Source organism: Blennius ocellaris (genome assembly GCF_963422515.1).
Source record: "Blennius ocellaris genome assembly, chromosome: 12".
NCBI lineage: Eukaryota > Metazoa > Chordata > Actinopteri > Blenniiformes > Blenniidae > Blennius > Blennius ocellaris.
Window position 1 is genome coordinate 8,557,953 of NC_137661.1, and position 13,238 is coordinate 8,571,190.

Sequence of the window (13,238 nt, forward strand, 5' to 3'; positions counted from 1 at the left end):
TCACTTTCATTTCAACTGATCCGAGTCTTGGTTTGCTTTGTATTGGTTAACTAAATCAAGTCCACTTCGATGAACAAGCTAAAACCTTGTAAAATAAATGATACGATACACGGATGATCTCAAAAACATGTCTTTATGTCATGTATGTAAACCTGCAGAGGCAACACTGAACAGGAGAGTAATTATAACAACTGAAGTTGCTACAACAACAAATATATAGGCTTTTGTCAATTTTAGCAAAAATATAAATTTGTTTTGAAAACTTCTCCGTCACTTCAGTTAAAAGTTTACGGCTGGTTTCTTCTGCTGCTGCTTATTTGAGCGTGTTCAATAGGTTAATGACACGTCACCGCCCCAAGTGGTGGGACGCAGCTTTGCGGCCGCCGCGGCCCACAGGAGTTCAATTGAAAGTTTTTCGTGGCCCAGTAGTTTTCCTTGGGCTGAATCACTGAACTAAACGCAGTACACGTTCAGAAATTGAGCGGTGACAAACTAAAAACACTAATATTACTTAAAAACAGATCATAACTTAAATAAGGTTTTAAAACTTAGCAAAGTGAGTAAATATACATTTAAATTTAATAAATGTGTTATAATGGTACATGAAATTTCGGTGACTTTACTTAAGCCTGGCACACATGACAGGGTTTTTAGAATCTTCACAGATTTAGAGATCACACACTTGATGATCACAAAAGACAGATCGGACAAGATCTTCCTCTCCTGGTCTGATAGTGTGTGGTGGAGCTCACCGCACACTTACCGACTCTTCAGCCGAGTATCAGGCTCTGCGCCATAGACTTCTATAAAACTATATATATTGGCCTGTGTTCTTCACGCTCAAAATTCCAAATCTCGTGTAGTCAAACATGACTTCAGCGTAAAACACGGCATGTACATGTAAACAAACATGTTGCCACAATCATCCTCAGGTCTATGTTAGGACTTGGGATTTAAAAAAATTTTTTTACCTCCACCCTTGGCAACCCACACACCACCAAGCATCTTAAAGAAGGGGCCTCTGGGATAGAAGCCAGAGGATTATGGGAATATTCATGACCAGATAAAGGGGTGAGCGGTTGAATGACTGTGTTTTGGGGCTCATCTCTTAGGTAAACAGCAGCCTAAATGGAGTTTTAGATCGCTACTCCCACCGCTCAGTAAGTAACAGGCATTGGTGACTCTGTCCACTGTTTTTGTTGCATTTCCACAGGATGGTGAAAGGAAGGCCTTGTTGTGGCCTTTTCTTCTTCTCGCTGCTGTCTTTTGGTAGCAAGCAGATGGTGCTGGGAGAAATAAAGATCTGTTTCTCACATCCACAGAATATTGGCTTTTCTTAGAGGCGCTATTCATATTCGCCCATGGGCTCCTGAAAGCTGATTTTAAAGTCATTAAGCATCGTCTATTAAGGAACGGCTTGATTTGCTATTATTGTTCTGGTCTATCCTGTCTATTTATTCAGTCTCGTGGTGGACAAACGCCACACTTCATCAGCCACAGTTAGGAGGAAACCTGGCATTTATTATTAGCTCCAGTTTTAGCCCAAGACAGCATTAATGGGACTGGAGCTGATTTAGTTGTTTACCACAATCTCAATTTACGTGGACTTGTTTTATTCATGTATTGAAATGAAATGTTTAGTAGGTACAATGGCGTACAGCGTAGTCCTACACAGCTGTTTGAAATGCAGCTGTGGAGAAGCTAAAGTGATCTGCTGTCTACCTACACTGTGAAAGAAAAGACTCAACTTAAACTTAAACAGCCTGTCAGCTTCAGCAGACCCCCGGTGTTACACTTAAAGCGCTGGACACAGTCATTTTCATTAATTCCAGTGATGTCACAGCGTCCTGCCTCTCTGCCTAACAGTTGGCAGGATCCTTGGTGGCTGACCTGAGTTCAGTGGTCTATATTTGAATCAGTGAGGCTCCACCTTATCAGCCACTTCTGAACCCACTGAGAAGCTTTGAAGCTTGATCCAGGGGATTTCCTATGTTTTTGATGATCTGACAGTCGGTGCCCTCCTTTCTGTACGCCAACCAAGGAAACCCCCACCCATCCCCTGTAGACCTCACGTGTGTTTCTCTTCAGGTCAACCAGATGTTGGTAATCCTGCCTTGGTTGTCTTGAGTTATATTGTCCTGTGGCCAGGGCCAGCATGGCTGTTAGCTGCTTATAAGTCGTGCCCCGCGGTGGACTGCATACTGGAATGGCGTACCGCAGGGTTAAGTTTCATTCAAACACACACCTGCTGCAGTGACTTGTCAGCGTGCCCCTCGACAGCCCCCCTTGAATACCTCCATTAGGTGTTGTAATCTGCCTCGCCATTTCCAAATGTGTGTTAACTGAGTATCAAACACTGGGGATTTTTCTTTTTCTCCTTCCACCTGCCAGCCGTGAATGTGTAGGAAGGTGAAAAGAGGTGGAGGTGGCATGACTGCACAGCTCTCAGTGGATTTCCAGACATGAGAGGTGGTTGTGTCTGTGTGCCTCCCTCTGCCAAGCCTGGCTGACTGTCAGTCAGCTCTTCCTCTGTCTGGGTGTTATTGGTCTTCTTCTGTTATCCAGCGCTTCTTGGCCTTGCCAGTGTTCGAGGACGTAAGTGGGGGAGTGTCCTCGTTTCTTCTAACAATCATTTGCTTTCCATCCATCAGGAAAAGGATACCTGCAGCCGTGCCCCCATCAAAGGAGGCTGCACACAAGCCCCTGAATATGATATTTAGTTTCACTCCGAGGCACGCACACAGTTATCACCTTTGTGCCGACCTGAAACGGACCCTCAGGACACTGTTGCGCCGAGGTCCAGACCATAATGATTGATCCTCCTGGAAACGGACAAGTCTTTTAGACTTGTGTTTTTAGTGGGCCTCCTCCGAGGAAAGCGGCGCACAATAGTTGGCCTATGGATCTCGTGTTGCTGATTGATCAAGATAGAGCAGCGCTAGTTTGTTCTTCAGAGCTCGTGTTTGAGTTTGTGCTTGGGGGAGATCCAGACAGATTAGCGAGGGTGACAGGGAGCCTGCAGAGCCAGCCAGGCCTGGAGGTGCAGCTGGCATTGCAAGCCACAGCTTCCTTTTCTCAGCGTTGGCCCACAGACTTCCTTTAGCCAGTGTTTAATCAGTGATTAGGATTGCTTTAGATGGCGCGCTCGTCTCGTGTGACAGTACATGTAGGGTGGAAGGAGCGCTCGTCTGAGACGAAACATAGGATCGTAGGAGAATCGTTCAGGACGGCGGGGCTTTGTTGCGCACACCAGCAGATAAAATGTAAAATGCTCGTAGATGCAAACAAGACTTGCATCAATCTCCCGCTGTAACATTAGGTTGTCTTCTCTCTCGCTCTCTCTCACTCTCTCGCTCTCTCGCTCTCTCTCTCTCACGACCATGTCCATATTGTTCCAAACACGTCAATGCCACAAATTTGAGATTCCATTCATGTGTATGTTTACAAGAAGGTGGCGAAAGATTCAGACTCAGGAGCCACATCAAAGTTTTTTCTTTTTCGTTTTAACGGTTGAGAAGAACTGGAGGATGAGTCTCATCAGGAGAAGAGTGTGGTTAGCTTAGGGACCCCATATCTGGTAATGTGATGAACATTGTGAATAAATGTTGCTCTTTGATGACCAACCCACATTTTCTTTTTTACAGAGAAAGTTCGTGAGATCCAGGAGAAACTTGAAGCCTTCATCGAAGCTCTTCACAAGGAGAAATAACCAGGTATGTTTCTTTATCCTCTGTACAGGAAGTTGTTTATTAACATATCAAAAGTGATCAAACTGGTTCTTTTCGCAGACGATACCAATATTTTCAGTTCAGGTTGTGACTTAGTTACCACTGAAAACAATCAGTGGTGAAATGTGCAAATTAACAAAGTGGTGTCGCATAAAAAATGTATTATTAAACTTGAGCAAAACTAAATCCATGGTATTTGGCAATGGTAAAAGTGATGTATGATGGTGTGGAGATCCAGTTCATGAAAGTAAGTTTCTTGGTGTTATAATTGATGATCAAATAACTTGGAAATCTCACATAAACACCTTCAAAACAATATATTTCAGTAATCAATAAAGTAAGACACATTCTGAACCACAAATCACTCCACATATTTTACTGTTCACTGGTGTAACTCTCTAAATCACTGTGCAGAGGTCTGGGGCAACACCGATCAATATTCACTACTGCCACAGTCAATTTTACAAAAAAGAGCAACACAGATAATTCATATTGCCGACTAGAGATATCATACAAATCGACCCGTCTTAAATGCAAAATGAGTAAAATTTGCTGACTTGGTCAATTTTCAAACAAAACTAATGTATAAAGCAATACACAACTGACTTCTGTCAAATATTCAAAACCTGTTTTTTTTGTTGTTTTTTTTACCAGAGAAGGCGGTTACAGCTGGAGAGGGGATTTAAAGTTTAAACATGGAAGGTTTCACACTGAAGTTCTTTTGTCTTTCTATATGTGGAGTGAAGTTGTGGAATAGTTTAGGGGTGGAGCTCAGGCAGTGTCCAAACAGGAATCAATTAAAAAACAGTACAAAGTAATGGTGTTCACAAAGTACAGGGAGGAAGAACTGCAGGTGTTGGTGTCAAGATTAGTTATTATCCATCTATGTTTCTATTTGCTGGTTTGTTTCTATTGTGGTTTTGTTTTTTCTTGTAAAGAAAGTAGATATACACTTGTTGGTGTATATACATATATATGTGTGTGTGTGTGTGTGTGTTTGTTGTTGTTGTTTGACGGGAAGGACTAGGACTAAATAAGCTCCGTTTCTTACTCCTCCTTTTTGGATATGTTGGGTTATTATTTATTACTTATGTGACTTTGTGGGTCTTGTTTTCTTTGCTCAGTTATGCTTGTTGTTTGTTTGTGTTGGTTTGTCTTTGTTTTATGTACCAACATGTCTGAACCACACTGAAGACTTCAGCTTTGATGACGAAGGTTTTCTGCTGTTCTTCCCAACAGAGCTCTTGAACTAAAACAGAGAAATTCACTGAACAAACATGTAAATTCCCATCATCGCCCCTGTGCCCACCTCAACCTCTACTAGATTTCACCACCCAGGACTCGGCTTCTCGTCCCCCCGGTGGACTATGATGGAAAGATGGACTTGAGCAGGAAGACGGGCTTGGAGGAGCAGATTTCAGACTGTGTCTGATTTTTTTTTCTTTCTTTTTTTTCTTTTTTTTATTTTCTTGTGTTTCATTGAGTCAGGAGGGACTTTTGCACAGGAACCTAAACGCACCTGGATCAGCAGACAAATCTGAAGCTTGCACTGTGTGGTACCACATCTGACCTGTTTTAAAAAACAATATAAGAGAATTGTGTATATGTGTAATTCCCACTTTTGTATTTTATTTTGCTTTTTGTTGCTTGTGTATGTGATGAAACCCCGACGTGTGCGGCACTGGAACTGATACGTCGTCTTGAATGTCGTACCTTTGTCTCACCCGGTGGTCCTAAAGAAATAAAAGAAAGTACACATTTTGTGGTAAGCAGAGAACTGAGTTGACACAAATCATTTAATTCGGGCCCCTGAGCTCCGACTGTGTTCTCCGTCTGGAATATACAAAGTTCTTCATTGAACCCAAAGTGAGACTTTATTATCTGAACGGTGCATAATATTTACATTTCTGTCATCAGACTAAATTTACCCACTGATCCTCCCTTTTCTATTCTTTTCATGCTGCCTTTGGAGTGACGACAAACTAGAAAGAGTCACTACATGTTGTGAAGCTGAAAGGAATCACTAGACGTTGTGGCGTCGTGTTATTAGATTCCAGAATGCATGTCTGATTAATCTCCCATTAAGTTTGGTTTATGAATATTTCACTGAGGAAATAATGACATTGTGGAAAGAAAGCTCCCTACTTTTGCACTCTACTTGGATCTCCGTTAAACAAGATTATTGACAGATCAACAAAATGCACTCAATCTCAAGCTGTGGAAAACAGTAACATGTTCAAATTTCTTCAGTTTCGGGTGGAAAAAATGTTCAGCTTTAACAAAATGGAATGAAATCAGGAGTTTATGATGTTTCAGAATAATTTCAACATAAGCCGAGTGCTTCAGTTCAGAGATAATCTTCAAACGTGTTGAATTGTTTAGGAAACGTCATTGCAAAACTACCTGCCACAATATCTTCTATCATTTCTTCTCTGCACCTGATCTTTGGTCTTATTCAGCCTGATCGGGGTTCCTGGTGGAGGTAGAAGTCTGAGTTTTAACTTAAGGCTTCAGGTGTCTTTCAGGAAAGGTGTGTTCACCTCTTAAATGATCATTAAGGTCAAATGTGGAAAAACAAGGAACATACTTAAATCTCTTTCTCACCAATGTTTAAACAACCCTTTCTTTTCTCCTTTGGCCTCAAGTGATTTGTAGGAAATGTAGGCTTGTTTTTACCCTCAGGGTTCAATATTCACACCTGCAGCTCCTCCATCAGCACCATTCAGACTCCTTACCCCACCCACCTGATTCTCCTCTGAAACTCCTGTGTTTTCCTGAAAGCAGGCCGAGACCATGTCATTGCTTCATACGTCTCTACTGATTTCTGTACATGTGAAACTTCAGGAGCACTCATGGAGCTTCCATCACGTTCAGCATGTGTTTGCAGAGGAAGACACCAGTGTGACAGACGATTGGTGGAGCGGCTTCAAAACCAGCTTGATGTTGTAGAAAGTAATGTTTGCATGGCCGTACCTCGTCAGATGTGCTTTATTTATTAAATTTGTGTTTAAAGTAAATTGACAATAAAATGGACATATATTTAAAAACGTTTTTTTTTCCTCCAATGTGCTTGTGTTTATGGACTGACTCCATTGTTTCCAGACTTCTGGGGTCTGGTGTGAATAACGACTCGCAAAGTAACATCATTTTAATGTCACTACTTTTGCCGATTGCGTGTTTATAAATGATCGTGAAGCTGATCATGCAGTCAGAATCACTCTTTGCCTCATCAAGCCAGTTGTATATACCAAGCCTGTATCATTTCATCCAAAACAGTCCAGTGAGTTTATGTACTTGGGTTTCCTCTGGGTACTCTGATTTCCTCATACAGGCCTAAAACATGCATGTAAGGTTAATTGGTGATGCTAAATTGAATGTGTGTGGTCTCGGAGGGGGCTGGAGACAGACTCTCAGGACGCAGCCGTTTCCACAGGAGACGCAGAATCGACCAACTGGTTACTTCATCTGCTCAATCTGGGTGAAGACATGCTGCCAGCTGCAGTATCTCTAGTTGTGGGATAATCTCTCCTCATGACACAGGGATTGTTTCTGACCCCCCCCCCCCCCCCCAATGATGGACATACTGTCAAGATCACCTGGAGATACGCTGACATAAACATGATCGTGCTCAAAACTCAGATCAACACAAGCAGCATGTATAATATAATATATACAATATTGGTGTGTGCTTGTAAATGTGTAGTGTGTACCTTCACTACTTGATTCTAAGCAGGAGTTGTCTTTTTCATTCTCGCTATGTATCTAATCCAAATTGTAAAAAAAAAAAAAAAAAAAATTGTATTCAGTAATACTGTTCAAGATAGAAAAAATTCATCCTTAATAATTTTTTTTTAAATGGTGGGGTGGTGCTGAGAATGTAGTTATGTATGAGAATGTAGATAAACCAGTCATCATTTGTAACCTGAGCAATTCCTGTTTGTTGGGACAAACAAAGCTCAACAGAAGATTGACCCTCGGAGCAAACGTTGGCCTTTGTCTCCCACCTTTAATCTCACCCATCCTGACACTACTGCCCCTGAGGACAACTGTGATGGAGTTGACATTTATAACATGATGAAGGAGTTTCTAGTGCAGGAAAAGGTCCCATTGGAAAGAAAAAATAAATAAAAGATTTTAAAAGTAAAGACTCAGAAGATGCACTTTTCTGAGAGACTTCTGTCGTTCCAGCTGGCTATATGGTTTAATAATGGGGGTTGAGCGCCCTCTTGTGGAATATTTAGGAATCACTGCACTGACTGTGAGACTTACTGCACCTGCCTCGCCCAGTGGAGTCCAGGTTGTTGTAAATAGGAGTGTTGGAGGATGATTGCATTGTGGTTTTGCATGTAAGCCTTGCTGATACTGAAGATGGTTTCTTTTGTGTGTGAAGCCATGCCGGCGGCCACCGTCTGCCAAAGGCACACATTCATTTAGACTATATATCTCAAAAGGAAATGTTCTGTGATATTTCTTAAATGAGGCAAAGTGTATAACCTTGGCTGGATTAGGTTCATTTTGTCATATTCGACTTCATGTTATAGTTTCTTTTTCATTGGTAAGGTAGTGCAGAATGCTGTTACCTTGTTTCAGCAAAAAAAACAAAAAAACCCATTGAAGGAAGATAAGTGAGAAAAACCACATGCGTTGGCCTGATACCTTCATGAGGGCCCTGATTACACCACAACAGAAAACTGGAAGCTGGATCAATTTTGCATTAACTTTTCAGAACACACTTCACACTTCAAAGCTTTTTCTAGCAGAAAGTATTCGGTGAAGAGACACAGAAAACACAGAACTTTGAATGTCAGGCCACTTGTTGGTGTCGTGTTTCATACATCATAACCAAGCATTGATTCACAAAGAGAACAGCATGATGTCCTTCATCACATAGGCTCTGAAGAGGGCATTTAGTGATTTTAAATAATAGATATATGTTGTTTAGCAATTGTGAATGACCACATCTTTGTTTGTATTTCTTTCTTACTTGGAAGAGTGTGAAAGAGGGGCAGACGCTCAGCTCTGAGGTTGGACAAAGTTCGGTCATTCAGACTCTTTATAAAAACTTGTTGAAAGTTCATGTCATCCAACAGTGAAGTCCATGTTTTCTCCTTCAGACAATATCTTTGAGTGTCAAAGGCCCGGGAATCCAGAGAATGGTACTTGTTGACTTACCAGGTGTTATCAGTGTGAGTACACATCCTTTAATATTGGCAAATTGTTCTTGCATGTTTTGTAATCTATTCACATGTTTGTGAAGTTTAATTCATGTAGTTTTACTGCTCCCAAGTTTTTAAATGATGTTGCAGTTACTTTATCCCTGACAAAGTAGTGCAGGATATTTTTACCTTGCTGACATGTTTTAAATGCTTGAGTGAGCATTTATCTATTAGGAAGACTTTTTTTTTTAAATTCACTTAAAAGCCGTACTTGCACATTTCATCATACCAGTTGGTGTTGGTCACAGTAAGAGAAGCAATTCCCAGTGTTCCACAAGAGGGCGCTCAGATCCCATGATTAAATAATAACGTCAGTCTGAACTGCAGTCAAAGAGGAGTCTCACAGAACATTTCAGTATCTTGAGCCTTTTCTTTGTGTTCTCCTTCAGATCCAACAAATAGTGGAAGGAAAGCTGTTTCCCATGAAAGCTCTGGGCTACTTTGCTGTTGTCACAGGAAAAGGTAACGTCTAACACTAAACATTCTTGTGTGCTCCAGTTAGGATAACTTTGAAATAGATGATTTGCAACCTGTCTTTGTCCTCTGTTACAAAGTTGTGTGTGTAATCACATTTATTGAAATGTTATGGTTAACTAGTTGTTTTTAATTTGTATCAAATCTCTATTTACTCATATTTTGTATTGTGACTGTTAATCCGGGAAGCACTGGTGAAAGCATAGATGCCATTAAAGACTATGAGGAAGACTTTTTCCAGAACTCTAGATTACTGAGGTAAGTTACACATTCAACTCGTTTTAATTCGAGAGCTAATGATTTATGTCGGAGTCTCTAAAAAAACAACACTGTATTTGTAACTAGGGACGGCATGCTGAAGGCCCACCAGGTAACAACCAAGAACTTGAGTCTGGCCGTGTCCGACTGCTTCTGGAAGATGGTCCGAGAGTCTGTGGAGCAGCAAGCCAATGTTTTTAAAGGTGTGACTGACCTTGATGACTCACGTCTAAACCCAGCAGGACTCCTGTCATAATGATGTAAACATGATTCAGCCAGTATCGTAGGTGTCGGCTCTCCCCAGTGTTTCACTAGACTTGAGGTGAATAGATATTGTTGAATATTCTTTGTTTATTATCAGGAGAACAGGCGATGATCTCTGACTCCTGAGTATCTCCATATTGGTCTTCAGGCCATCCTGTCACACTTCTGTCTCGCTTTCTAACCACAATTAGTCGAGACAATCACAAGCCCACTGCTAACAGCATCTATGATTTATGGCCATGAGACTGCAGTTCCCACTGGCCCATTGTGTTGCGTATTGATCCAGATCCCATCAGATCACACGCAGCCGGCTTCCATACTCCATTCATGGCGCCACTGCGGCTCCACATAGCAGCAATTACCCTAATCTCCACTGTGGTTAGGGAGCTGCAAGAAGGGACAGCAAGCCTGGTGTCCTTCTGTCTGTGTCTCCACGTCTGTGTGCTTATATGAGAGTGAAAACTCTTATTTCTGATAGATTGTATGTGATTGGCCCCGTTGCTTCTCCTCTTCAGGGACCAGTTAAGACAGAGAGTGTGCACTGTCCTCACCTGCTTTTTATTAAAGGATGGACACTATTACCAATGTGAAAGCTGCCTGTACATCATGCCCAGTGGAAACAGTGTGTGTGTGTGTGTCTGCGTGTGTGTGTGTGTGTGTGTGTGTGTGTGGGACTGCCGCCTGTTGATTATATTAAAATTGCTGTTTGATTAAAATAAAACAATGAAAACATGTGGAAATCAAGTTTGAGCCGTGTACGCACACTTAACCTAATGCCTTTTAGAATCATTCTAACTTTATCTTGTATCATTGTTTCAGTTGGTTGAGCCAAGTATTAATTATTGTTGTTCCTCTACTCCTCAGCTTCACGATTCAACCTGGAGACGGAATGGAAGAATAACTACCCTCGTTTGAGAGAACTTGACAGGGTAAGAGAAAAGGACCGACATTCTATTGGGCTCCTGCTCTGACTAAATCACCGATAAATCACTGGCACTGCACAACACATGCAAGCAGATTGTAAAACATTTCAATGTTTATTTCAACAATATATTTGAAGTGATTAAGAGTCTAAAATATCTGTAATATGCAGTCATTAACCTTGTCCTCAGTTCACCACTGCAATTTGTGAAAAGACGAACAAGCACATCACTGGTATTTGATCATGATGAAGGTAAAACAGATGTTTTTCTGTTTTTTCACCCCAGAATGAACTCTATGAAAAGGCCAAAAAGGAAATCTTGGACGAAGTCATCAGTTTAAGCCAAGTGACTCTTCAACATTGGTAAGTTAATGAGTAAATGCACAGTCAAACCTTTCTAACACGAGGAAATCTTCACTTAAATTAGATGTATGCATGTTGTTTGTAGCCGTCCCCGATGTGCGTGCCGTCACTTGTTTCTGATCGATAGTCTGATGAATGGCCCAGAGACGGGAACAGGGGTGGCCCTGTTAGCCAGCCAGCACAATTGGAGTCGGTGCTTATTGACAGTGAGGAGTGCTAGCTGGAACAAAAGGAGAACTTAATGAAATATGAACGTGTGTTTATGATAAATGAGAGAGGTTCAGCAGTGCTCTGATCTCAGGGGTCCCTGAGACTCAGGGGGACTTGGTTTTGTTTCATAGTCGCTGCCGTGAGAGGGAGAGACAGAGGGGCTCTGTTGATGTCAGTGTCTTAGTCTCGATGTGCTGGAATTTAAAATAAAGTGCAAATGTGGTAATCCGGACTGCACAAGGTGAGACCTCTCAGCCAAGTACAATTATTTTTTTCTCATTGTCTTTCCAATTACCAGCTTCACAGATCTCAGGTAGATGAGTCAACTTGTGCCCATTGAATGGATTCTTCTTTATTTAATGCATCACACATCTGTAAATCAGAAAGATTATCTGATTGACACACATTTAAGTTAAACTGCATGTTGGTAGAAGACAAAGAATTTACCCTGTAAATGACCACATATGATGGATGCTACAAAAGTGTCATATTTACATGTAAATATTTGTATTCATTGTTGGGAAGCAATTCTGCAGAACAAGCTGTCAACTTGTCATGTCAACGTGGTGAAAGTTGACATGATTTCCTGATAATTATACATAAAAAACATGCCAAGAGATACAAAGAAACCCTGGTTGGATCTGAATTGGGGGGCAAATCCACTACTACTATTGAATACTATATTCAACATAGTACTTAAAATATCCTGCAATGAAACTGCTGTCCATTCGTTCTTGCTCCTTGTCTGGTTGTGACAGAGGGTGATCCAGCACAATGCCCTTGAAGACCGATCCATCACAGACAAGCCTCAGTGGGACGCAGCGATCCAGTTCATGGAAGAAACCTTAAATTCGCGTCTCAAAGACAGTAAGTTGGCTGTGAAATCCTGACACGTTGTCACTCATCTCCCATGAGGTGGACGTGTAAAAACATTAACACAGCTCTATATAACTTGTTTTCAATATTGTCAGCACAGATAATAGAAGGTTTCACTTCACAGATATTACTGTAAAACTCTCTGATTGTTTCCTCGCAGTAAAACTGAATTCTGAGCCTGTGACACTGAAGACAGCAAGTTCTTGCTTTGCTCCACAGTTGCTTCCATGTCTGTCCTCATCTGCTGCTATTTGAATTACATATGTCTACTAATATGGATGTAATTGCAGTGCAGACAGTATTAGTAGTTTTCTGTGACGCTCCATGTTAAACAGTCCTGTTTGTTAAAGATGATGTCATCTATATATACAATCATACATGCATCATGCATCACAGTCTCATTTAGTTTTTCTCTCTTTGTCTTTTCCTTTCCTCTCTTCCTGCAGCTGATTCAGTAATAAGAGACATGGTTGGCCCAGACTGGAAAGAGAGGTGGATGAACTGGAAGAACCGTACACCAGAACAGGTCAGAACTGCAATACTGTTTATTGGAAAAGTCAAATCCTCTTATGAGATATCGGGTATTTTGGCAACAGTTTTCTTTTATGGCTCAGAACTTTTCTTTTCTTTCACCTTGTAGCACATTCGTAATGAAACAAAAAATGAACTTGAGTCATTTAGTTGGCTGTGGCCATAACGTTTAGATGTAGTCGTTTTCTGCAGATTAATTATATTTCTCCACACACTATTGGAACATCTCAAGCAGAAAAACACCTATGCGAGGCTCCTATTTCTCGTTTTAGTTCAGCCTTTAATAGGATCCGGCCATTCAAGCTCCGATCTGTTTATCTGTCATGTCTCTTGCTGCTCAGATTGAGACTGTTTACATTTTGTGCTGCACTGGACTCTATTTTTGGGGTATTTATG

General features: G+C 41.2%; 1 protein-coding gene across 2 annotated transcripts in view; it reads left to right on the top strand.

Moving 5' to 3' along the window:
• opa1 (OPA1 mitochondrial dynamin like GTPase) overlaps positions 1–6,828 on the top strand; it is a 28,528-nt gene extending 21,700 nt beyond the window's left edge. For both annotated transcript variants that reach the window (XM_080506917.1, XM_080506918.1), the window contains 2 exons: positions 3,645–3,713; positions 4,968–6,828. In XM_080506917.1, coding sequence (XP_080363043.1) covers positions 3,645–3,709 — 65 coding nt within the window. In that variant the 3' untranslated portion in view covers positions 3,710–3,713; positions 4,968–6,828. The remainder of the gene's footprint in view (positions 1–3,644; positions 3,714–4,967) is intronic.
• Positions 6,829–13,238: the final 6,410 nt, after the last annotated feature.